Source organism: Dermacentor albipictus, chromosome 6, assembly GCF_038994185.2.
Source record: "Dermacentor albipictus isolate Rhodes 1998 colony chromosome 6, USDA_Dalb.pri_finalv2, whole genome shotgun sequence".
NCBI classification, from domain to species: domain Eukaryota; kingdom Metazoa; phylum Arthropoda; class Arachnida; order Ixodida; family Ixodidae; genus Dermacentor; species Dermacentor albipictus.
Window position 1 is genome coordinate 3,075,071 of NC_091826.1, and position 26,075 is coordinate 3,101,145.

At 45.2% G+C, this 26,075-nt stretch overlaps 2 protein-coding genes across 9 annotated transcripts in view; one reads left to right on the forward strand and one right to left on the reverse strand.

The window, feature by feature from the left end:
• LOC135917044 (uncharacterized) overlaps positions 1-26,075 on the forward strand; it is a 153,722-nt gene that overhangs the window by 76,304 nt on the left and 51,343 nt on the right. For all 4 annotated transcript variants that reach the window (XR_011515001.1, XM_065450538.2, XM_070539811.1 and 1 more), the window contains exons 4-5: positions 6,387-6,449; positions 10,112-10,228. Coding sequence is in view for 3 of the 4 variants with exons in the window: in XM_065450538.2 (XP_065306610.2) it covers positions 6,387-6,449; positions 10,112-10,228 (180 nt within the window). In the remaining variant the exon portion in view is untranslated. The remainder of the gene's footprint in view (positions 1-6,386; positions 6,450-10,111; positions 10,229-26,075) is intronic.
• LOC135917043 (G/T mismatch-specific thymine DNA glycosylase-like) overlaps positions 1-26,075 on the reverse strand; it is a 436,020-nt gene that overhangs the window by 75,806 nt on the left and 334,139 nt on the right. The window lies entirely within an intron of this gene.

A 26,075-nucleotide genomic window follows, 5' to 3' on the forward strand; every position in this document is an offset into this window, starting at 1 on the left:
AATCATGAGCTTGCGTGCGGCGAACTGGCACTTTTTCAGCTTTAGTTGCAGGCGTGCGTTGGTCAAGGACGTCAGCACTTGCCCAAGGCGAAGTAGATGTGTGCTGAAATCAAGGGCGAACACACAACGATATCGTTGAGGTAGCATAAACATGTGCTCCATTTTAGGCCATGCAAGATATTGTCCATCATTCATTCAAACATAGCAGGTGCATTGCATAGGCCAAATGGCATCACATTAAATTCGTATAAACCATCTGGAGTAATGAATGCAGTTTTAGGGCGATCAACTGCTGACATTGAGACCTGCCAGTGGCCCGAGCATAAATCCAACGAAGAGAAGAATTCGGCGCCTTGCAAGCTGTCCAGAGTGTTGTCAATGCACAGTAGACGGTAGGCGTCTTCGCGTTATCTTATTAAGACGGCGATAATCGATGCAGAACCGAATGAAACCATCTTTTTTTGTGACGAAAACCACCGGTGATGCCCACGGGCTATTGGAAGGTTGAATGACGCCGTGCTGAAGTATGTCGTCCACGTGCTCACTGATCACCTGACGCTCCTTGGCAGACACGCGGTACAGGTGCTGCCGCAATGGCGCGTTGGAGCCAGCGTCGATGTGCTGGCTGACGGTTGACGTGCGACCCAGAGTAGGCTGAGCGACATCAAAAGAAGAACAGAACTGGGCAAGCAGGTGACGAAGCTGGGAGCACTGCTCAGAAGTAAGGTCATTGGCAATGAAAGGTGTGAATAAGTCAGGTGATGGCGAAGCAGAAGTGGAAAGTGTGCAGAAGTCAGTGAGCTCTGCATACGAAGCATCCGGCACGTTGGTTATAAATATGTCATCAAGAGGCTGAACATGGTGAAGTGCTTCGCCGCACAGAGCCGTCAGGGCTGTAGGAAGCGGATCGCAGACAATGACGGCACTGTAACCTGCTGAAATGTCAAGCGTGACGAAAGGGAGGGGAACATTTTTGCGGGCTATGAAGATTTCCAAAGGTGTGAAGAGGACAGCACCTTCAGAGACAGCCCCACAGAAGACGGGAACAACGGCAGACGAGTACGGCGGTATGGCAATGTCTTCTCGAAGAACTAGCTTAGTGGGAAGAGAAGTGGCACCGACGAGGGGCACATCACACAGAGGTGATAATTCGACTTCAGCACGTGCACAATTGATGACGGCGTTATTTCGCGAAAAAAAGTTCCACCCAAGTATCAAATCGTGAGAGCAGGACTGCAGAACCACAAACTCCACAATATAGAGAACACCCTGAATAACAACTCTAGCTGTACATGCTGCTGAAGGCTGAACTGGCTGGGCGCTTTCTGTGCAAAGCGAAAACCCAGAAAGTGGCACCGCAACTTTTCATAAAGCGCGAGAGAGGCGTTCGTTTAGGACAAACAAGGCTGCTCCAGTATCAATTAGCGCAACGGTAGGGACGCTGTCAACAGTAAGGTTGACAGCATTCAAAGGCGACAATAGAGGGCTTGTACAGATTGATGGCGACGCAGTTCCTGCCTCCTGAACTACGGTGCTTAGTTTTCCTCTTGCGTGAAGGGTTGCCGACGCATGGGGGACAACGAGCGGCGACGCGGGGAAGGTGAACGATGCGTAAGGACCACACGCTCGGCTGGTGGCCTGTTTGACTGCCGACTAAAATAAGTGTCGTGGAAAGGTTGCACGTCAGCGTAGAGAGGCGACTGCACAAACCCATCAGAGTGCAGCATGCGGCGGTGGCAGAGTCGTGCAACATGGCCGGGAATACCGCAGGCATAACATATGGGCCTGTTGTCTTGTGTGCGCCAAGGATTAGCAAACGCAGGAGCAGGTCGATGAATGGGATGATGAACGGGTGGTTAGTGGCCGTGGATGTAGCATAACGAGTGGTTGACGAGGAGGCTGTGCGGCAATGGATGCGTAAGTAGCTGGCGCGGCGACAGGGTACTGCTGATGCTGCATTGGTAGATACTCAGCAACTTGAGGCTGTGCGGCAATGGATGCGTAAGTAAGTGGCGCGGCGACAGGGTACTGCTGATGTTGCATTGGTAGAGCCTCAGCAACTTCGTCTTCAATAATCCGCCAGAGTGTAGGGGCGAGCTGTGTAGGAGGCTGCTGCAGCAGCGGCTGCTGTTGGGTTAGCTCAGCAAAGAGTAGTAGAGGAAGCTGACGTGCAATTTCCTCCCGCACAAAACAAAAGCTTGAATTTGTGTGAGCAGGGGGGAGTGATCAGAGAAGACTTTCATGGAAGAGAAGGCCTCGTCAGCCACTGAGGGGCGCCTGGTCAAATCGCGCTGCCTCCTCAACTCATCGTAGCTTTGGCACAAGTTTATGAGTTCTGCTACGGTGTGCGGACTCTTGGCGAGCAACATTTGGAAAATGTCTTCGGCGATGCCCTTCAAAATGTGCTTCAATGTGTCATTTTCGGGCATAGAAGCAGCCACACGTTTGCATAGGTCAAGAGCCTCTTCGATATAACAGGTGAATGTTTCACCAGGTTGTTGCGCTCACTCTCATAACTGCTGCTCAACGCGCAACTTGTGGACGGCGGGGCGACCGAAAACTTCAGCAAAACTGGCCTTGAATGTGGACCAGGACTGAAAATCGGCTTCGTGATATTTAAACCATAGGTGAGCCACTCCCACAAGGTAGAAGATGACAGCATTTAACTTGGTGGTATCGTCCCATTGATAGTGCAAGTTCACCCGTTCATAGGTAGACAACCAGTCATTGACGTCCTGCTCATCCGTACTGCTGAAAACAGCTGGATGGCGTTGCGGGACAGTGCCAGAGCAGGCAACGGAGGGTGGCAACGACGTCGGCTGGGGAGAGTCGGGCATGATGGGAGGCAAAGTCCGACACCGGAGTGCCATGGTGTAGATATTTTTGAATACCCAGCACCTTCCACCAATTGTAATGGAGTGTATTGAACAGTTCAGGTGGTTGCGTCTGTTTGTAATCGAGAAGGCAGGTGACGCAGAGCAGGAACAGCTGGTTGCCCGAACGGCTCACACTCGTGCTAAGCACTGGCGATTCGGCTGGCCTTGTCCTTGTGCTCTTCTTCTTCATTACAGTGGATATAAACATTTATTGTAAAACATTACAGTATTTGTAATCTTGTATAAAACTGTGACAACTTGTGGCTTTCACTTCTTGTGAAGATGTGTGGTGCACAACGAGTTTTTATGTTGCAAGCGTTTTAGTTGTGTTCAATAAAGAATTAGGCTTTCACCATTCCACTATTATAGATAAGTGAAACCATAAAATTACGAGATTATGACCTCACTTTTGTGGTTTCTGCATTATTTAGGTAACAGGGAAAGTTTGAAGTATAACCTATTTCAGCCTCTTAGAGAAACAGTAACTTATGAGCAGGACTTCACCGCAGACTTAAGTTGTATCCGACTGTACAGCATCTAGTGCATTCTAATGGATACCAAGAAGGCAATGCTGGAAGGTTTTCACATGACACGCCCAGTGGTGCTTGCACTGCTTGCGATTCCCGCATACCGTTCGTGAAAGGAAGACTTCCCATTTGTCCCCAATCCCGCTGGCATTTGCCGCATGTGCTACTGTCGTGGGACACGATAATTCCTGTACACACGCACTTTTTTCTCAATCTTTCAGTCGTAGCATGTTCGAGGGCCCTAATTTCCCTGCGTGCTGCAAAGGCTTAGTGAAGCGGTACTTTGTCAAATTTCGTGTGCTTTCTCTGCTGCCCAGAAAAATTAAAACCACCAAAGCTATGAACACGGAGAGAAATCATTTCGATATTTCTCAATGGGCTCTACAGTTCTGTATTGACAATTCTGCATTTAATGCAATACTTTGAATATTGGTTAATTAACTCTTGTCAAGTACTTGCCTAAGCTCAAAAGTAAAATTGCTCAAGAGGACAGTCGACAATACTAAATTGGCTTTATTGTCATGATACACATGTGGTTTCTTTAATGCTCGACATAAGTTATCTGAAACAACCTGTACGTTCATTACTTTGACGTGAAATTGTTGAATCTCGTTTATTTACTCGATCTGCAGCGTTCACGTTCAGTGATCCATTTTCATTCCAGTAAGACGGCCTGGGCCTTATGCATCTCAGCCACATAATGACGATGGGAGGCCTCAGCACGCTTGTATTCCTCGAACTCAGCTGGCGTGAGAAGTTTCTTGGGGTGACTAATTCTGGCTAGAAATGGTCCTGTTTCTGGCTGGAAATGCAGCTCCCAGGGTGCACTGAAGCGGGAAAGAGCGAATGCCTCTTTCATTGAGAGTCCTGCGTCACTTACATGCACCTAGGTCATCTAGTATCAATCATCACGTAGCTTGCTAAACGTCTAGTGCTAACGTCAACGGCAACAATCGCCACTTGTAGAAGAACACTGGCACGCTTTTTCAGGAAGCCAAGAGCGGATGCATCGAGTGATAGGTGTTTAGACAGTGTTTCACTGGCATCTCGAGCACTACGTAGGCATATGATAACTAGACCTGCTTCGCAAAAACGGTCAGGCAGATGGCAGGTGTAGTGCAAGGACTTAAGTTATGAGCAAGGACTTAATTTATGTGAACGTGGACTTTTCGAGAACTCTTGAGGGTTTTGAATTTTGTGCCGAAAAGAACGAAGAAAGAAGAAGCGAAAGAAGGCAAGCCAGGCACAGCTAGCACGCTTGCAGTGTCAAGGAATTTCAACAAGAGGAAAAAGAAAGAAGAGGTGGGTGCCGAACGAGCGGGGAGGCACTGATGATGTGGAAGATGCAGGACCAGTTCACTGTTCTGGGAGCTCCTGCTGCGGTACCTCAGGCGGCCCTGAGGATGCGCCTGCCTGTTGGTGCAGATGCGAAGCAGCACCTGGTGACGCTGTTTTTGGAGCAGGCCTGGCAGCGTAAGGCTGTATCTGGGACAAGGCTTAATTGAGGCCTTTGCTTTGAGGCCACTACTTGCGCAAGGTGGTACATGGAGTTCTGGTGGTGGAAGCCACCTGCCTGACACCCGTTCGAATGCGCTGGCCATTGTAATGCAGCCGGGGCCCGCCGCCTGCCTCATCTGATGGCCAGTGTCGTCATCGTGCCTTGGCTTGCCTCCCACAAGAGTTAGTGCCTTGGCTCACCTCCCACGAGGGTCACTGTGCTTCGGCACACCTCCAACTAGAATCGTCACGACAGTTCTACCACTGATCGTCATCACCATTGGAACTGAACCTGCGAAACGTTTCCACTCCTTTCTTGAACGTAGCGTGTAAAACTTAATGTAGACATGTGTTTGTTTTAGTGACTTTCATTCTGTTCTTTGTGTTTACTGCTTGTTTTGTTTTACTCTTACCATTTTCCATAAATGTTAGTTAATGTCTGTCTGCACATCTCTGACGTTCATTACCACTTGACTGCACACAAACATACATGACAAACAACCGTTACAGCAGGAAATATCGAGCTACACTTGACAAGAATGCTTTGCACTAGAATTGTCGCCCCTTTCATAATTAAAGTGAATAGTAGCTTTCTTTTGCCTGTTTTCATACTCAAATGTTCGTCACCATGCACCTACTAGCTCTGTAAGACGTGCTGTCGCTCAAGAGAAGGTTTACATGCTGTGCTTGGTGGTGCCATTGTGTGGCGTTTCTCCACCGTCAATTATTTTCTTGCCTTCTGGTCCATGCTCTCGAAATGTATGCTTCTTTCACGGGTATTACACATTTCAATGCCATATACTCACCAACCTATTTGTGAGTATACTTTCACAACTTTCTTGGCAATTGGTGGCTGTGATGCTTCTGCAGTAACCTAGCTTCATTCATAAATCAAACTATATTATCGGCCCCTCTACTCTCAGTTAGAATGATTAACTGAGAATAGCAGGGCAATAATGTCATGGCCCTTCAAAAGATGGGAACGAAAGCCACGCAAGGGATATTGTACCGTAAATAATTCATATTGATGTTTTCAAACATGTTTCAGAACAGTGTTGTCATATCTGTTGTGTCATATTAAAATTTATTTTGTGTCATGAATATTTGGGTGTGCCAGGAACAGCAAATATTTAGGTTTGTGAATAAAATCTGACAATACAAGCAGTTTTCACAGTCCCTTCCAGTTAATTTTAATGAAAGCCTGCTGTATCAAAGCTGAGTAATTGCAGTGCAAATAAATGTGACATTTAGGCACACAAACAAAGTGCGTCTTCCTGTTTTGTTTTCTTTCGCACTGGAATTACATCAGCTTTCAAGAACAATATGAGGTCCAACTATGGTATAGCTGCTACAGAGCAGGCACAACACGGTAGAGCGCACACCTGCGCTTGACACATAAGGGTTGAAGGAAGTCATTTTGTGGCACCAGACGAACTTGTGCTGTAATTGACCTGTCATTTGTCTTTTTTTCTATGTTACATGAAAGGACAGCGGTGTCGGTCAAGCAGGAGCCACCGGACGAAACGGATGCATCAGAACACGAAGCCAGGTTAGTTCTCGACTCGCCGCCCAATACAGCTACCACATGATTAAGCGATGATTATTAATGTGCAGGTTTTTGAGGCACATATGAAATTCTTGTAGACGGGATGAAATTTTAGAAATTACATTCCATCCCTGCTTGGTCAATGATGATGATGTGTGGTGTTTTATGGCGCAAGGGCCAGGTTTGGCCAAAGAGAGCCAAGCTAATGGTAATGAGATCAAAGTGAAGCGATAAATTACGAGCAATGGATGTAACAGGACTGTAAAGGGGCCTAAAGGACGGTCACTGTAAAGTGTGTAAAAGCTACATGTAATAAAACTATGACAATGACTATGAAGCGTGCCAAGGACACGAAAGATGCATTGTAAAAGACTTACAATGTGCTAAAATTGGTCATTGGATAAAAATTTGAAAAAGCACTACTGCCCTAACAGAGTCCTTGAAGTGCCAGGACCTAAAGGATTGTTTTATACAATGACTACTATCACAGCAGCATCCTCTAGAGAGAGGATGCGCTACGATACTATTGGGCTATTAACATGCAAAATCACATCATTCAAAAACCTAGGACAGCTTTGGTGGTAAAAAGGGGTTCCTTACCAAAAAACATACCGGGATGGAGAGGGAGACAATACTGGTGTGCTAGGGGAAAACATTTCCTTCTTTCTCTTTCGGCTTGTCGACACTCCACGAAGACATGGAGGATGGTGAGCCTTTCACCACATCTACCACAGGTAAAAGGTTCGTTGCCAGTAAGCAGAAAATTATGAGTACCATATGTGTGTCCTATTCTGAGTCGACAGAATGGGACATCAGTCCATCTTGTTTTTGTAACGGAGGGCCAGAAACCTATCTTTGGCTTAATCACATGGAGCTTATTATTTGTTTCATTGTCCCACATGTGTTGCCAGTAAATTTGCAGTTTCGTTTGCAAATAAGGCTTGAGGTCTGTGGCAGGAGTAGCAGTGGTGGAATCAGCTTGAGGTGTAAGTGATGCGGCCATTTCATGGCCAGCACATTATCTTCGATGCATCTATGACCAGGGACCCAGCATATTGTCACATGTCCACTAGACGAATAAATATTGCACAAGAAAGAGTAAAGCTCAATGAAAACATTATTTTTGTGTTTCCTTAAGGACATTAGTGTTTTTACAACACTTAATGAGCCCGTTAATATTATCACTTTTTCTAGTTTTAAATTCTTTATGTGTTTTACTGCAGACAGTACTGCATAGGCTTCTGCAGTAAAGATGCTTGTATGGGGGTTCAGTACACCTGCTTTAGAGAAAGAGGGTCCAACAGCTGCGTAAGACATGCCAACATGCGATTTTAATGCATCGGTGTAGAATTCCAAACAACAGTACTTCAGTTGGAGTGCATGGAAATGCATTCATATTTCGAGCTCTGGTGCATATTTTGTAACTCTTACAAAAGATATATCACATTCTATCATCTGCCAATCCCAAGGCGGTAGCTGCTTTGCTGGAGGCATTAGGCGGTGTTCGAAAAGTGGGATATCCATTTTCACACTAAGCTCCCTCACACGGAGTGAAAAAGGCTGTCTCACAGAGAGTCGATTACGGAAAAGTGCAGTGCATGTTGAATTGTTAATAGTTTCACAACATGGATGTTCAGGATTAGAGTGCACATTAAGGAAGTATGTAAAGCTGATGTACGATCTCTGCAGATTGACCACTCATTCGATTCTACAATAACAACAGGGCTTGTTCTAAATGCACTTGTGGCCAGACAGATACCCAGGTGGTAGATGGGATCCAGCATCTTTAGTGCACTCGGGGCGGCAGAGTTGTATACTATGGTGCCATAGTCTAACGTGATTGATTGAGGCTCTTGTAAATATTCATTATACACTTCCTGTCGCTATGCCATGTTGTTTATGGTAGTATTTTCAGTAAGTTTATCGTTCTTAGGCATTTCTCTTTGAGATATTTTATGTGTGGGATAAAAGATATTTTATTCTGAGATAAAAACTTGGTTGTGCAGTGGTGGAATACAGGACATGGTACCATAAGCTGAGTCAATTTCATGCAGTTCATTCTGGCTACCTAGAGCAGCAGACGAAGTGCCAAGAAAGGACAAGACTCAGAAGCCTTGAATATTGCAACGCGTATCTACTCCCTTTGCGCAAAATGCAGATGTTTGCTCCTCCGATGAGGCATGCTTGAAAACAAACAGAAATAACAACAAAAATTATGGCAAAACTCTTCTCTCAATGAGTGTCGTTGGTAATGTAATTAGCATTCAAGCAATGCAGCGGCACACCGTATTTCTGAATTCACATTTATTTAACATCTGTAGTGATCATTCAGACACTTATGTTGCTTTGGTATCAAGATCTCTCATTGCTTGCCAAGGTCTCTCATGAGCATAGCGATATTACTATGATTGCATGACACCGACGCTGTGACGAAGATGCGATGACGTTGATGGAACTACAAAGGCGTTATAACGACAACAGCATGACGACGGGATGAGGACAATGTAGTGACCACGAGTGTGTGACGAGAGGTGTATGGCCAAGCTGGAATGTAGACAATGGCACCACCACATCAGCATGACGATGGCAGTATGACTACGGTTGCATGAAAGTAGCTGTCTGACCACGACATAAAGACGACAATAGCTTGAAAAGGGTGGCACAATTACAATTGTATGACACCAGCATGATTACAATATAATGACAAAGAACTGACATTGATAGAGCAATGAAGCCGGTATAACGACGATGGCATGACGGCAATGGTTTGACGACGACTGCAGGACAATGATGCTGTAATGACGGTATGAAGAGTGTCAAATGACAAAGTTAGAATGACGGTGATAAAACGGCCGCGATTGCAACTCGACGATGGTATGACAATGGATTCATGACGACGATGGCATGACAACGGTATGAGGACAATGGGATGAAGACGAGTGTATGACGACAGTGGTGTGATAACGACTGTTGATGATAACACCATGATGATAGCAGGATGACGAAGCTGTAGACAACGAAACAACCACAATGGCATCACGACAGTAGTGTGATAACAACTGCATGATGACTCTATGGCAATGATGACTTTACAACGATGGCATGACGAGAGTCTGAGGACAAAGCTAGTATGACGACGATGCAATGACCACAACCGCATCCTGAGCACATACACAGTAGGCCACGCTGCTAGACAACTTGGGGCACTAGGTCGGCATAGAAGGCGTAACAACGAAGGTGTGATGAGAGTCAGATCACAAAGTTAGAATGACGACAATGAAATGACCATGCCATCACAACCACATGCACATAACTAGTGGCCCAAGCTGTTAGACAACTTGGTCGGCTTAAGAATGTAGACAGATGGACGAACGGGCGGGCGGGCAAGCCGCTTGCCCCTGGGAGGCCTTTAGACCATCTTCGGCACTCGCCCTCTAGTTGAAGGTTGTGAACCTAAACTAAATTGTCACCACCAGTCACTCGGACAGCCCACACATATAAAAGAAACAAAAAAATTGTGCATATCATGTCCCTGTCCTAATAGGTAAATTTGTTTATAGCTATACTTTCATCTGTTGTCCATCTTGGCACTTTTACTGAAAGTTAGCATGCACGCACACTTACACAAACATGCACCTCTGTTTGTTTGGGTACCACATTCGCAGCAACCTGGTGGTCTCTGGCGGCAAAGATGGGCCAGCCGTGGACAGTGATCACGAAGACCTGGAGACGCTGGCATCACTGCAGCGCAGCATCACAGTGGCCAGGGCACTCTTTCACAAGTCAGTCGCAGTTCTCTGACCAGTGTTTTTATAATTTATTCAACTTTTAGGTGTTACTGTTTCGTACACTTCTGCTAGGATGCAGTAAAAGCCTTCTTTTCCTTGATGCCGCCATGGTGTGCTGACACCATGGTGTCAACGCTCCGCAAAATGACTTCTTCCCTTTGGAAAACAATGCGGGAATATGGGAATATATCCAGCAGTAGAGTTGACAAGGACAAGCACTAGCTCAAGGCCGACCCACGATCAGCTGTACATTCAGCATTTCTACCGGCTGGCGTGGCACCACTGGGCGTTGATGCGAAGGGAGACGAGAGGCCCATATGCCGAGAGCGGGCCAGGCATTATCTCAGCGCTTGGGCTCGGTGTCTCAGCTTGTTGATGACACTTCGCTAGCCAATGCCACTGGAAATGCTGAATGTGCGCTAGTGTTTAGTGTACATGATGTATTAGGGATGGAAGTGCTGCACCAATTGTGGCATCATGCCCCAAACCGTCGAACTACGCCAACATGTGCCAAAGCTGTAATTTCAAATCAAGTCACAAAATTTAGCAGGATGTACATGTTCAATGGCAACCACACAGCCATAGACATGCGTGGGCTAGCACACAGCCCTGCAATCCAAACCTAAGCAGCCTGTTTCAGCGTCAACAACTAGGCCACAAGAAAATTAAAACCATTTTGTGCTAAACAATGCATTACAAATTTTTTGTAAAGGTGTTACGTGTTTGCGTATATGCAGACCACCTAAAGATGATCTTAACTGGCGCTCATTTCCTGGGGCTGTTCTGAAGGAAAGCCGCACTGATTGAATAAGGTCGTACAGTCTGCTCAGTGTGTAGCTCATCAGTTTCATTATATATATTATCATTCAATTTTGCGCCTTATTGGTACATCTGCGTCGATTAACGGGCAAACCCCATGTGTGCGACATTCTAAATTTCGCATGTGTACCACGTCTGGTCACTGGGATGATAGCAGAGTACACCAACAAACGACATGTATGATTTCATGAAACTTCTTGGTCACAAATATCCAATGGAAACCACAAGCGTCACTCAAATTTGCACTCAGGCTGCACTATTTTCTGCATGGTCACACACGATCAGGCCTTTGCCACCACAGAAGGTCAGACAAGGATGCAAAATTTTGTGCTTATTCAACCTTAGCAGCCAAATGGTGCTTTTAATTAAATGTTTGGTGAAAAGGTGAACTGTTCTCGGCAATGATGTGACATGCGCAGATCACATCACAACATTTTAGTAAACCATCGTTCGATGCATAAAATATTAATTGCCGTTTTACATTTGCTTGATGGTGCCTGCGGCGGAACCGCGAATAAGCCTGAATAATTAAGCTACGATGCAGATTGGATAGCCAGTGAAAATTGTTATACCTTTATTGTTTTCAGAAATATCTTAAGAGTTCCTTTCTCGGCAAACGATACGAAATATTGGCCCACATGCAATAACCAATATGTCACTTCACATTTATTGTGGTTATTCTGCTATCTTAACTGAAGCTCATTAAGCATTAAAACTTACCAGAGGGTGCTGTGCGAACGGCGTTCGCTGTATCTTGATAGGTGTTGTTCATGGTGGCCACTGCGAACATTTCTTATCTATTGTGCGGGAGTATGGTTAATTCATCATCATCATCATCATCATCAGCCTGGTTACGCCCACTGCAGGACAAAGGCCTCTCCCATATTTCTCCAACAACACCGGTCATGTACTAATTGTGGCCATGCTGTTCCTGCAAACTGCTTAATCTCATCCGCCCATCTAACTTTCTGCCGCCCCCTGCTACGCTTCCCTTCCCTTGGGACCCAGTCCGTAACCCTTAATGACCATCGGTTATCTTCCCTCCTCATTACATGCCCTGCCCATGCCCATTTCTTTTTCTTGATTTTCAACCAAGATGTCATTAACTCGCGTTTGTTCCCTCACCCAATCTGCTCTTTTCTTATCCCTTAACGTTACACCTATCATTCTTCTTCCCATAGCTCATTGCGTCGTCCTCAATTTGAGTAGGACTCTTTTCGTAAGCCTCCAGGTTTCTGCCCCGTAGGTGAGTACTGGTAAGACACAGCTATTATATACTTTTCTCTTGAGGGATAATGGCAACCTGCTGTTCATGATCTGAGAATGCCTGCCAAACGCACCCCAGCCCATTCTTATTCTTCTGATTATTTCCGTCTCATGATCCGGATCCGCCGTCACTACCTGCCCCAAGTAGGTGTATTCCCTTACCACTTCCAGTGCCTCGCTACCTATTGTAAATTGCTGTTCTCTTCCGAGACTGTTAATCATTACTTAGTTTTCTGCAGATTAATTTTTAGACCCACTCTTCTGCTTTGCCTCTCCAGGTCAGTGAGCATGCATTGCAATTGGTCCTCTGAGTTACTAAGCAAGGCAATATCATCAGCGAATCGCAAGTTACTAAGGTATTCTCCATTAACTTTTATCCCCAATTCTTCCCAATCCAGGTCTCTGAATACCTCCTGTAAACATGCTGTGAATAGCATTGGAGAGATCGTATCTCCCTGCCTGACGCCTTTCTTTATTGGGATTTTGTTGCTTGCTTTATGAAGGACTACGGTGGCTGTGGAGCCGCTATAGATATCTTTCAGTATTTTTACATACGGCTCGTCTACACCCTGATTCCGTAATGCCTCCATGACTGCTGAGGTTTCGACAGAATCAAACGCTTTCTCGTAATCAATGAAAGCTATATATAAGGGTTGGTTATATTCCGCACATTTCCCTATCACCTGATTGATAGTGTGAATATGATCTATTGTTGAGTAGCCTTTACGGAATCCTGCCTGGTCCTTTGCTTGACAGAAGTCTAAGGTGTTCCTGATTCTATTTGCGATTACCTTAGTAAATAGTTTGTAGGCAATGGACAGTAAGCTGATTGGTCTATAATTTTTCAAGTCTTTGGCATCTCCTTTCTTATGAATTAGGATTATGTTAGCGTTCTTTCAAGATTCCAGTACGCTCGAGGTCATGAGGCATTGCGTATACAGCGTGGCCAGTTTCTCTAGAACAATCTGTCCACCATCCTTCAACAAATCTGCTGTTACCTGATCCTCCCCAGCTGCCTTCCCCCTTTGCATATCTCCCAAGGCTTTCTTTACTTCTTCTGGCGTTACCTGTGGGATTTCAAATTCCTCTAGACTATTTTCTCTTCCATTATCGTCGTGGGTGCCACTGGTACTGTATAAATCTCTATAAAACTCCTCAGCCACTTGAACTATCTCATCCATATTATTAATGATATTGCTGGCTTTGTCTCTTAACGCATACATCTGATTCTTGCCAATTCCTAGTTTCTTCTTCACTGTTTTTAGGCTTCCCCCATTACTGAGAGCATGTTCAATTCTATCCATATTATACTTCCTTATGTCAGCTGTCTTACGCTTGTTGATTAACTTCGAAAGTTCTGCCAGTTCTATTCTAGCTATAGGGTTGGAGGCTTTCATACATTGGTGTTTCTTGATCAGATCTTTCGTCTCCTGCGATAGTTTACTGGTATCCTGCCTAATGTAGTTACCACCGACTTCCATTGCACACTCCTTAATGATACCCACAAGATTGTCGTTCATTGCTTCAACACTAAGGTCTTCTTCCTGAGTTAAAGCGGAATACCTGTTCTGTAGCTTGATCTGGAATTCCTCTATTTTCCCTCTTACCGCTAACTCATTAATCGGCTTCTTATGTACTAGTTTCTTACGAGTTCTTACCATCCTGTGGTCACTGCAGCGCACTTTGCTGAGCACATCCACATCTTGTATGATGCCCGGGTTAGCGCAGAGTATGAAGTCTATTTCATTTCTAGTCTCGCCGTTCGGGCTCCTCCACGTCCACTTTCGGCTATCCCGCTTGTGGAAGAAGGTATTCATTATCCTCATATTATTCTAATATGAGGATAATGGGTTAATTATCTAAATTTAAAAATTTACCTAATCAATGAGATGTCACTGATAAAGTTGCGGATGCCATTGAGAAGTGAATGTTAACAGCATTTAAAGCAACCTATACGATTTGCGGAGACCTTTTTTTAATGATCAAGAAAGCCTGTGAAATAAATAAAATAATAACTAAAAAACATTGTGACCATGAAAACGCTTCTGCGCACCAAAGATTGGATCAATGTTTACACAAACCTTATCAAATAGGGGCACTTGGAACGAGCGTCAACTTTCTTTGCTCAATGCATTAGCAGTTTTTGGCGCGCACCTTGGGTCCTTATCAAACGCAAGGTAGTGTAATGTTGTTAAGGTCTGCTTTCCAAACTGTTGCAAGACCGCGTCTCAGGTTTACACACTTGTAATAAGCACAATGTACTATAGATGACAACACATATGTCTGAGACCACTTTTATCACTGGTGTGGGGACACGTCGCGTGAATTTTTTTTATTTCACAGGCTTTGCTTTTTTTTCTTGCTTTTTGTTTTTGTCGAAAGAAAGAACCACACAAGACCTAGGTTAATACATACGCTGTTATCAGTCATTTCTTGATGTATTCCACAACCTTTGCATCGGCACCTTAATGAACAAGTAAGGTAATAAATTGAAGTAAGGCGTGTTGTTTGGCTAGTCAGTTCATAGATTCAGCAAAATTTTAAACTGCACAACGAAGACGGGACATGCGTCATGCACAGTTTCGTGATTGTTTGTTCCTTGTTTATCTATTTTGTAGAACCTTATAAATTTTCTGCCTTCATGAAATCAAGTCAGTTGGAAGTCCGCGCTTTGTGTGTGCATCTATGTTTCTATTCATGTCCCGTCTTCTTCGTGCAGCTTAAAATTTTGCTGAAGGTAATAAATATTAGCTGGTTAAACTTAACTATTAGTCACGTGTTCACAATGAAAAAAAAAAAGACAACTAGCATTAACAAAAGCCTATCAACATAGAGTAGGTGCTGTGTGCAGAAAGCCCTTAGTTATTTCTTTCTTTGCCATATTTAGCTAGCACATCTGGTATGCAACTAACTTAATGCTGGTTTCTGAGAAACCTGTATGGAGTCTGTTGTTGCTTCATGCTACAACAGTCGGGTGGGTTACGGTTTTTCTCTGTCATAGATTTTGCTCGCCTTCTGCTGAACTGATCTGCTGTAACCTAATAGTGCTCTGCAATGTCAAATAAAGAACTCCTTTCCTTAATCTGCCTGTATTTCACTCATATTGATCTTTACCAAGCTGCTCCAAGATTCGTAATCACTGCTCTGAAACAAACAATTCATGCTCCAAAGTGTCAAATTTGCTGTTGCCAGAGCTGCTCCAAAACTTCCTTGGCTGCTTCCATCCCTGCTGTGTGAATATACTGAGTATTTTACAACAAAGTTGTTAGGACACTTGAATGTGCTCAAACACGTTATGTGCCTGCTTTCACTGTTTTCTTGGAAAAAAGAAAGGTAAAAAAAATGTCGCTCACGAAGTTTATTATTTTCATGTCATCAGGCAATGTCACAATTGTTAGGAGTGACATGCAGGTAGATTTTGAAGAGCGTGTTAATTATGGACTTAATAGAAAAAAAAATCCAAGGACACCTAAGCACTTCTCCTGAATTGTGAATGCGAAAGCATTAATGTCCAATTGAATGCCGCTAAGTGGTCATTCAAGTGTTTCACTTCAAGTAATGTCTCAAAGTTTTTCTGCGGGTCATGCAATTGAATTGGTGTGGATTTCTTCCGCCTGCTGCTTGCGACGCTTTGCTTTGGCTTTGCATTGTCGAAGGGCTTCATCCTCTTGCCTTTTGAGACGCTTTGCTTGGCGATCTGCTTCCACCTCAGGCTTTCGAATGGCTTTGTGCTGTCTCCTAGTGTGTTGTGCCGCTGGTCGTTCCGCCCGCTGTGTATTAGGAGAGCTCATGACGATGGTGGATTTTGTTGCCTGCCTCTTCACTCATTTTGCTGCATTCTTCCACTACTTTACTTCGTCTGCGGTGTACTACCGTGGATAGCTACGTTTCGCTACTGCCAAGGTTGCAGCCGCCGACGATGTAGATGCTTCAGACTCCATAGCAGTATGTGCCGCCCAAGCAGCAAGCAGTAGCAGCCTGCGGTGCCACGCTGCATGCCACCGATGTCCTGCGCAACAAGAGACCGCGAGGAAGCAGCAGTGGTTGGCAGGTGCTCGCCAGCAGCTAGGCCTATTGGGGGTGAGAGAGAGGTATGGACTGCACGCCGGCTTTCAAGAGCAAGGGTGATGTGGCGTCATGGTGGTGTCCTCTCCCCATACGCAACACCTGGCGTGCTAATGTGGCAGCAGGTGTTCCGTTTTGCCTGCTTTGCTTGCTCCGTCGAGGTACGCTCGTGATGTGGTGTTGCAGCCAATGGAAATTTAGGTGCTGTTTTGCTGCTACAGACTTCGGCTTTTTCGCTCAATGGGCCATTTGATGCTGTCGCATCAAAATTGCTAAACCCTCGTCTTCCACTGTTTAGAAGTGCTAAAATGCTTACAAAGTTTCCACGCTGCCCTGGGTCAGGACCAAAGATGGCAGCGATTTTATATTTGAAGTAACTGGGGCCATGTTATAGGTGACCTTTCCCAAAAGTTTTAAGTGTGTAGGTTAATTATGTATTTTGAATGCGAATACTCCTTTTATCCCTATTTTCATGCCTTATACGAGTCCTGCAGTTGGTTTTTCCAGTCTCCTAGTTCAACTATGCGAGGCACATTGTTTATATTTCTTTGAAGTAGGAAACATGCAGGGGTGGAGCTGCCCAAAGTCATTTCAGAATAATCTTGGGGCAAGTAAAGTTTCATTTTGGAGCAGCTTGGAGTAAACAAAATTTCATTTTGGAGCAGCTTGGAGTAGACTGAATTTCATTTTAGAGCAGCTTGGAGTAGACTGAATTTCATTTTAGAGCAGCTTGGAGCAGATAAAATTTTATTTTGGAGCAGGTCAATTTGAATTTTGGTCAAATAATGGAGTATGGCAGCACACTTTGAAGCCACAACAAAACGCAGAATAAACCAACACAAGCGCTGTACTACAACTATCTTAAGCAATGTCTTAAGCTGAATGCTGAATATTGAAGCGGATTACCTTGATACTGAAACCGTCTAGTTCATGCAAATTTTAGTAATAGTGCCTGTAGATTTTTAATTAGTGGTGGCAATCACAAAGACATGCATTCTGCAATAGCGAGTCCAAAATTCTAACTAAAGGTAACCCAAGACATTTTTATAAAGACATTTTTCTTTAATGTCTTGACAGTGTGGGTGAAGTGCCTGGGAATGCTCTTCACCACCAGACCATATGGAAAAGCCGGAGCTACGAACTACTGTGGTTTACTGAAAGCCATTTATACACAGCAGAAATAGTTTCGCCTTGCCACAAGCCAATCAAAATGTGGGGCCATAGAAGCGCGCTTTGTAGATATGGCATGCTAGATTATGGAAAAGTGGGTTGAGCAGCGGCATGGCGCATGCTTTCCTGTAAAGCCGAAAGCATCAGTGGCAGTACAATTGAACTACATATTCCCGCATCGAAGCTTATGATGATAGTGGAAGAGGTTCTCAAAGTATGCAGTCCAGTCGACACGGTAACATAATTTCTGGATTACCATATGTCACCGCAGACCTAGAGAGCCTCAATCAACCCGGGGCCAACATCATCATCATCATCAGCCTGGTTACGCCCACTGCAGGGCAAAGGCCTCTCCCATACATCTCCAACTACCCCGGTCATGTACTAATTGTGGCCATGTTGTCCCTGCAAACTTTTTAATCTCATCTGCCCACCTAACTTTCTGCCACCCCCTGTTACGCTTCCCTTCTCTTGGTATCCAATCTGTAACCCTTAATGACCATCGGTTATCTTCCCTCCTCATTACATGTCCTGCCCCTGCGCATTTCTTTTTCTTGATTTCAACTAAGATGTCATTAACTCGCGTTTGTTCCCTCACCCAATCTGCTCTTTTCTTATCCCTTAATGTTACATCCATCATTCTTCTTTCCATAGCTCGTTGCGTCGTCCTCAATTTAAGTAGAACCCTTTTCGTAAGCCTGCAGGTTTCTGCCCTATAGGCGAGTACTGGTAAGGCACAGCTGTTATACACTATTCTTTTGAGGGATAATGGCCACCTGCTGTTCATGATCTGAGAATGCCTGCCAAACGCGCCCTGGCCCATTCTTATTCTTCTGATTATTTCAATCTCGTGATCCGAATCCGCGGTCACTACCTGCCCTAAGCAGATGTATTCCCTTACCACTTCCAGTGCCTCGCTACCTATCGTAAACTGCTGTTCTCTTCCGAGACTGTTAAACATTAGTTTTCTGCAGATTAATTTTTAGACCCACCGCTCTGCTTTGCCTCTCCAGGTCAGTGAGCCAATATAATGTAAAACTATTCCAATCTGTTTTTATTCCAAATCCACTATTAGCCCTTCGTGATAGGTCAAAATGGCTCAGGCTTTTCCCATATAGGCACAAAAACACATTGGAATAGTTTTATGCTATTTCCACCCTTAAGGAAAGAGATGCCCACAAGCTGAACTTGCTTCAGCGCATGCCTCCCAAATGCAGGATTATTTCACATTCCATGAAATCCAAGCTTTGGCAGGCACTTCATTTTCATAATGCAATTGCTGCTACACCTTTGAATGTAAGGGATTTGCTGTCACGACCGAATGAAATGTGAATAAATAATCACAAATTAGAACACCTTTCTTAGCTAAAAAATTAACAGGGTCTCTTATGTATATTATGTTATCTCCAAGACGACTTGAAGGCGAAAGCCCAAGTGCATTGAAGACGTACACATGATGTAAACATCCCTCTTAATTCGCTTAGTCTACTTTGCTTAGTCACCCGCCGTGGTTGCTCAGTGGCTATGGTGTTGGGCTGCTGAGCACGAAGTCGCGCGATCGAATGCTGGCTACGGCGGCCGCATTTCGATGGGGGCGAAATGTGAAAACACCCGTGTATTTAGATTTAGGTGCACGTTAAAGAACCCCAGGTGGTCAAAATTTCCGGAGTCCTCCACTACGGCGTGCCTCATAATCGGAAAGTGGTTTTGGCACGTAAAACCCCATAATTCATTCAGTTTGCTTAGTCATCCCTCTTAATTCCAAAGGTTGTGGGTTTGAGTGTCTTAACTATAATTAAATGTGCCTTAATTAACCTTGATTTTATTAACACCAAAGGTTGTGAGTTCGATTCCGACCTATGAGAGTGGGTTTGAGTTCCTTAATTAACTACATTTTAATTACATGTGCCTTAATTAACTTAACCTTAATTACCACCAAAGGTGGTGGGTTCGACTCCCATCAAAGGCCTAGGGTTTGACTTCGACCAAAGGTTGTGAGTTCAAGGGCCTCAACTCGTATCTTCATTAACTCTTCCTGCATTAACATCACCTTCATTAACATCAACAATCGCGGGATTCAGCTCCCAGCAAATGTTGTGGGTTCGAGTGCCTTAATTAAATATATCTTAATTAACTTTGCCTTCATTAACATCATACATCGTGGGTTTGACTCACACAAATGGTTGTGGTTCGATCACACTAAAGGTTTGTAGCCGTTTCGTACCGTTCATGATGTCGACATGTTTTTGCTCTAGGTCGACTGACCGATGATATGATGAGACATCTCATGCTGCTACTTATCTGGTTGACAAAGGAAGCATAGGGCTCGCACTAAGCTTGAAGCCAAAATTATGCCGGCATTACATATTGGTGAAAACAGATAGAAAAAAATATGTTCTAGTTAGCCCCAACTTATTTAACTACCATGTCGCCACGCTTTATCATTCTCTTTCTAGGTATGGGTTTATGAGGTGGTTTCACTCTACACAGGAAATAATCTAATGAAGGCACTATCAGCATAAATTCTATCGCAAACCATTCTGAAACTGCTCCATTTATTTCTTTTCCAGTTTAGGTGAACCTAAGAACATCTGTAAGAGTGGCCTAATTCAGACTTTGAAACATACACATGGCACTACTCCAGGCTTAGAAACTAGCTGCCAGTCAACGTCTAATTTTTCAGTCTCCGTAGGGGCTGCGACAACATCGGAAAAAATGAATGCATGCGTTTTACTGTCCCAAAAGCTCAAATTGTCATAGGCACGCGCAGAACAGCTCTGAAGGCCTGCCTTATTAGGCATATCATAGCTCGTTCTTCGAGAGGAGATGGTGGGTGCCTGCGTGTATAATTAAAGGGACACTAAAGGCAAATGCTAATTTAGCGGGGATTGTTTACATACCACTCCAGAAACATTGCAATGCTTGTTTCATGCCAAGAAAAAACTCTGAAGGGTCCGAATACCCTTTTCGAAATTCAAATCTCCCGCCATCCATCCAAGGGAGTGGTGACGTTGCTTACGCCATCACCACACTTTGCTGCCGTCAGTGAGTAAAACAGCGCCCGACAGATGGTGGTACCGAGCCAAGAGAGGGTTCGCCACTACAGCTTCTCTTTGGTCAAGTGGCGTGGACCATTAGCGCATCCTGCGACATCACATGGAAGCTGAATTCTCTGCTACTTGCAGTTTGTGCGAGTTTCGAGAGCCAGCAAAACCAGCGCAGCACTACGCGATCAGGAAAGTAGTGAAGCACGAAAACGTGGGCGGCGCAGGGTCGAGCGAAAATGAAACGTTTCGATCGCCCGCGATCGCTTGCGATCATTGGTAATTTTAATGAGTTCTTTTTTTTTTTCTACAGATGAAATAGAACTGGACATGTAGCATTTTGTTTCATCCTATAATACAATACAAGGATGTTTTTTGCATCTTGAAGGGGCAGCGCAATAAGACGATGACAGAAGGCAGGAAACACACAGGACAGCGCTGAACTCACAACTAACTTTATTCGAAGGCATACACACACTTATGTACACAACCCATCGCCACGTGCTCTCCCGTCCATGACGTCATTATCAGTGCGTAGGCAAAAAACACGAAACACCATTTAATCTAATGCTAGGTTATGAAGCGGCCTAAAAATTCAAATTCAAACGCACAAAAATCAGACTACGAGGGAGATTATTGAGGCCTTCTATATCAGAAAAAAAGGGTAGAGTTGTATAAGCAAGCCATCGATAAACTTGCATGATAGTGAATTTGAATTTTTAGGCCGCTTCATAACCTAGCATTAGATTAAATGGTGTTTCGTGTTTTTTGCCTACGCACTGATAATGACGCCATGGACGGGAGAGCACGTGGCGATGGGTTGTGTACATAAGTGTGTGTATGCCTTCGAATAAAGTTAGTTGTGAGTTCAGCGCTGTCCTGTGTGTTTCCTGCCTTCTGTCATCGTCTTATTGCGCTGCCCCTTCAAGATGTTCAACCAGTACCAACTCGCCCAAATGTCGATCCTTCTACAGGATGTTTTTTGCGATGAGTAGTTGAATACTAGTGACAGAATTTAACTGAGGAGTGTTTTCATCATCAGGCAAGTGCTTGAATGTCCTGGGGGAGTCATTAATTAATGTCCTGCATTTACCTCAATTTCTCGATTAGTAAGGCTCTCTTCACGATAATATTGATGCCTTAGAGATTCTCGAGCACTAATCTATCACTTTAGCTTGACTTAGTATTTGCCTTTAGTGTCCCTTTAAAGAATACATACCATGTGCCGTGACAGTTGCCTCTTTACATCATGGTACGCTTCGCTATACATGTGCAATACTTAATGTGTGCTTGACCGTCTAACACTGCTGTATTGCGGCGAAGCTGACTTTTGGAAATCTACATCATGCAACGTGTCATGCTTTCTGCACTTCGAAACCAACAGTCAAGATTACAGAAATGGAGTTCGTGCCATTGCAGATAGTGGCAATTTTTTTCAATGAAAATAACGACACTGAACAGCAAGAAGTTTGACAGTGAACGTCTGAAGAAGCTAGGCCTAGCGTTCCCGCAGTGGTGGGTGCCAGCGAATCAGCATGCCAGAGCGCTGGTTCGATAAGCTCAGCAGCCCTCCTCACTGCAGTATGTTGCAGCCTCAACCTCCCACTCCAAGATGTCACCAGCAAAGACGACATCCGTATTAACTCCACCAACAATACTTTCACTATCAGCACCTCAGTCAAGTCCACGGCACGCATCTATGTTACCTTGAAATCTCTCGAATTAGATGCCCAGACATACGCCATGGCTGCCTACATTCTGCCGCTGAACGAGTCTGAATGGGGGATCACCTACAATGCCTACTGGAATGAGACGGCATCGGAAATCCTCGACGGCTTCCTCCATTACAATCAGAGGTTCCTGTAGCAGCCACTCGCTACCTGGGACAGACCACCTCCACCGTAATCACCTTTGCGCGGACCAAAGTACCCCGGTCGAACTGCTTCCGAACGGGTCTCTTTGTCTGCCACCCCTTCTATAGCTGCATAGAGACCTGCTTCAACTGCCGGCAAACCGGCCACCGCACCGATGTTTGCCCGAGCCTGTGACCCACCTCTGTCACCGATGTGGTGAAAATAACCCACCCACTCAGGAACCCATGTGTGCACCAAACTGCATCATCTGCAGTAGCTCCCACCTCACTAGGGGAAAGAACTGAAAACACTGCTTCATGCATCCGCACCCACAAAAAGGCCAACACATCTTGAACTGAAGGTGAGGTACATGACCACGAATCCCGCGCACACCAAAAATCCCAGCACAGAGGAAGTTCCTAAACTTCGGATCACAACCGCGGGAGATCCCGCAGTTGATCTACCTCTTTCTCTCCCCTAGACACAAGCCAGAACTCCACCACCACCAAAAGGCACAATGGCAGCAGCAGCCACTCCTAGACACAGGCGAGTTGGATGGCCGCAACCTCCCACAACCCTCCTCAACATGGGGACATGCTCAACAGAATATCAGCCTTAGAAAAACTAGTCACGTCCCTCCGTCAGGAAAATGTCTTCCTTAAACAAGCTCCACATCCAACACATCGCCTCCCCACCAGATTTAATTGCCCTCCAAGAAAATAACGGCCTGGCCAAATTACTGGGCTGTAAAATGTATCAGCCCCCTGATGTGCCGGTCGCGAGCATCGCGATCCTCCTCTCCTGCAATATCACCGCAATTCACTGTACTGCCGATGGCTCAGACGCAGAGTACATCTTGCTTGAAATCATTCCACGAAAAAGGATACCTAAATCTTTTTGTTTTCAACCTCTATAGCTCTCCCAAAGACAAAGGTCCTGGCATCCCGGGTCTCCCCCGAAAGGTAACCCACCTAGCGGCCAAAGCCCAACTCCTCATTTGTTGGCAACTTTAATGCGCACCCCTCTGTGTGGGATTATCGCAAAAGTAATCTCAAAGGCACTAAACTCTCTCTCACCACCCAGAAACTCGGCCTCACTATACTGTACGACCACCAGACTACAACCCACATAGGGAACAGTGTCAGCATGGACGCCTCCTCCGACCTCACCCTCATCAAACATATACGCAACACCCACTGGTCTAACACTGGTCACACTCTCGGCAGTGACCACTACATTCGCTGCTTAACTTTCAACACCATGCCTCACAAACGTCTCCCTCTCCGTATGCAAATCACAGATTGGGAAAAGTTCAGACACCTACACGACCAAACTGCACCCACAGAGATTCATGTGACGAATGGGTGCACACCTTGACGAGTGGGTGCACACACTCAAACAAGATATTTCAGCCACTACAAAAGACACAGTAGCTCTTGATTCTAACCCCGCAACAGATACCAAACTCCTCCACATGCAAGAAGCACACGCCTGCCTTCTTAAACACTGGAAAAGTCAACTGCACAACCGCCAGCTGTATCGCAGGAGCACAAAACTGGAGCGCCGGATCGAAGACTACATGCTCGGTCTGGCGCGAAAGCAGTGGGGACAGATCTGCAACAGCATGAACGGACAGTTAGGCTCCAAAAAGTCATGGCATTTGTTGCAACATTTCCTTGATCCTACGCAATTAAAGTCCTTCCAACACGAGGTTTTATCAAGCCTCATTTATCAATTCCAAGGTATTGACAAAGATCTGGTTGCAGATTTACATCACCACTATCTAAACACGTCACACAACGACCCCCTCCCCACTTACAAAGGCCTCCCTAACAAGACCTTCGACACGGACGTCACTGACGCGGAAGTGCACTATGCACTAAATCAACTCCGTAAAACTTCGGCCCGGGCCCAGACAGGGTCTCTAACAAAGCCCTCCGAAACCTTGATCTCACGTCTGTATCGGTGTTAATCGACCTTGAACTCCTACTGGCAGGAAAGCAAACTCCCCCAAGCGTGGCGAGATGCTCGAGTCACACTTATTTCAAAACCTGGCAAACCCCTGTCAATCAAAAACCTTCGCCCCGTATCCCTCACCTCCTATATAGGCAAGTTGATGGAGCATGTTATCCTCAATTGTCTCCAAAATCATGTGGAAGACACCGACCTTCTCCTCCTCACCATGATTGGATTCTGTACCCATCTCTCCACGCAGGACTTCATGCTTCAACTCTCGCGAGATATTCTCGACCCCACTTATAAAATGGGCACGAAGGCCATTCTCTGGCTCGACTTGACCAAAGCCTTCGACAACATCTCGCACAAAGCCACCCTCACTAACCTCTTCTCCATCAAACCCGGTGAACGCTTTTTCTACTACATATGCTTGTTCCTCTCCAATTGGACTGCCAAGATTACGCTAGACAGTTTTAAGTCAGGTCCAATACCCCTAGACAGCTGCGGCACACGGCAAGCCTCAGTTCATGTGCCATTCCTCTCTAATCTCGCCCTTCTCACACTGAAAACTCGCCGCCATTTCGGGCCTGCAGCACTCCTATGCGGACGACATCACCCTGTGGGTAACCGCTGGGCATGACGGCCAAGTGGCGGAGACACTGCAGAAGACGGTCGACGTAATCGAGCTACACATCTCGGGCGTAGGACTTTACTGCTTTCACCAAAAGTCCAAACTTCTGGCCATCCGACTCTCATCATACTGTCGTCATGCCATTGTCGTCATACATTTGTTATCACCCGTTGTCCTGATATCGTTATCATGGCATCATCATGAATACATTATCATCTCATAATCATAATGCCATAGCGGTCATTTTATCATGGTCACCGTAAACTTGTCATCCAATTCTCATCATGCTGTCTTCTTCACACAGTCGTCCATGCCATTACCATCACGCTGTTGTTTTCCCATTGTCATCATACTGAGTTTGCTGTATCATTGTCAGTCCTCCTTTGTCATTCTATCATAATCATGCTGTCATCATTCAGTCGTGATTATGTCATCGCGGTCATGCCATCATCTCATTGCATCACTGTCAGTCGCTATCATGCATCCTTTGTCAGACCGTTGTCATTTCATTATGGTCATGCTATCATTGTCACTTCAGCTTTGTCATCCGACTTTTGTCATTCCATCATCGCCATACAGGCTTCATTATACGGCAGTCGTCACGCCACTGTCAGCACCTCGTCATCGTACAGCCTTCATGTTGCTGTCACTTTCGTCCCATTGTCGTCACTCTAACTTCGATATGCAACTCTCATCATGCCGTCGTTGTCATACTTCCTTTATCGAGCCATTGACGTCATTCTGTCATAATCATTCTGTCGTCATTCAATCATGATTATGCCATCGTTGTCATGCCATCATCGTTGTTGCATTGTCAGAGATTCGCTATCATGCATGCATTGTGATACTGCCATTGTTATGCCATCGTGGTTGTGTCATCGTCGTCATTCTAAGCTTTGTCATAAAGCGATATGCTTGCTTACTGGCTCTGGCTTTGCACTGCCAAGCACGAGGTTGCGGAATAAAATCCCGGCCGCGGCGAATGCATTTCAATGGGGGCGAAATACAAAAACACTCATGTGCCGTGCTTTGGGAAC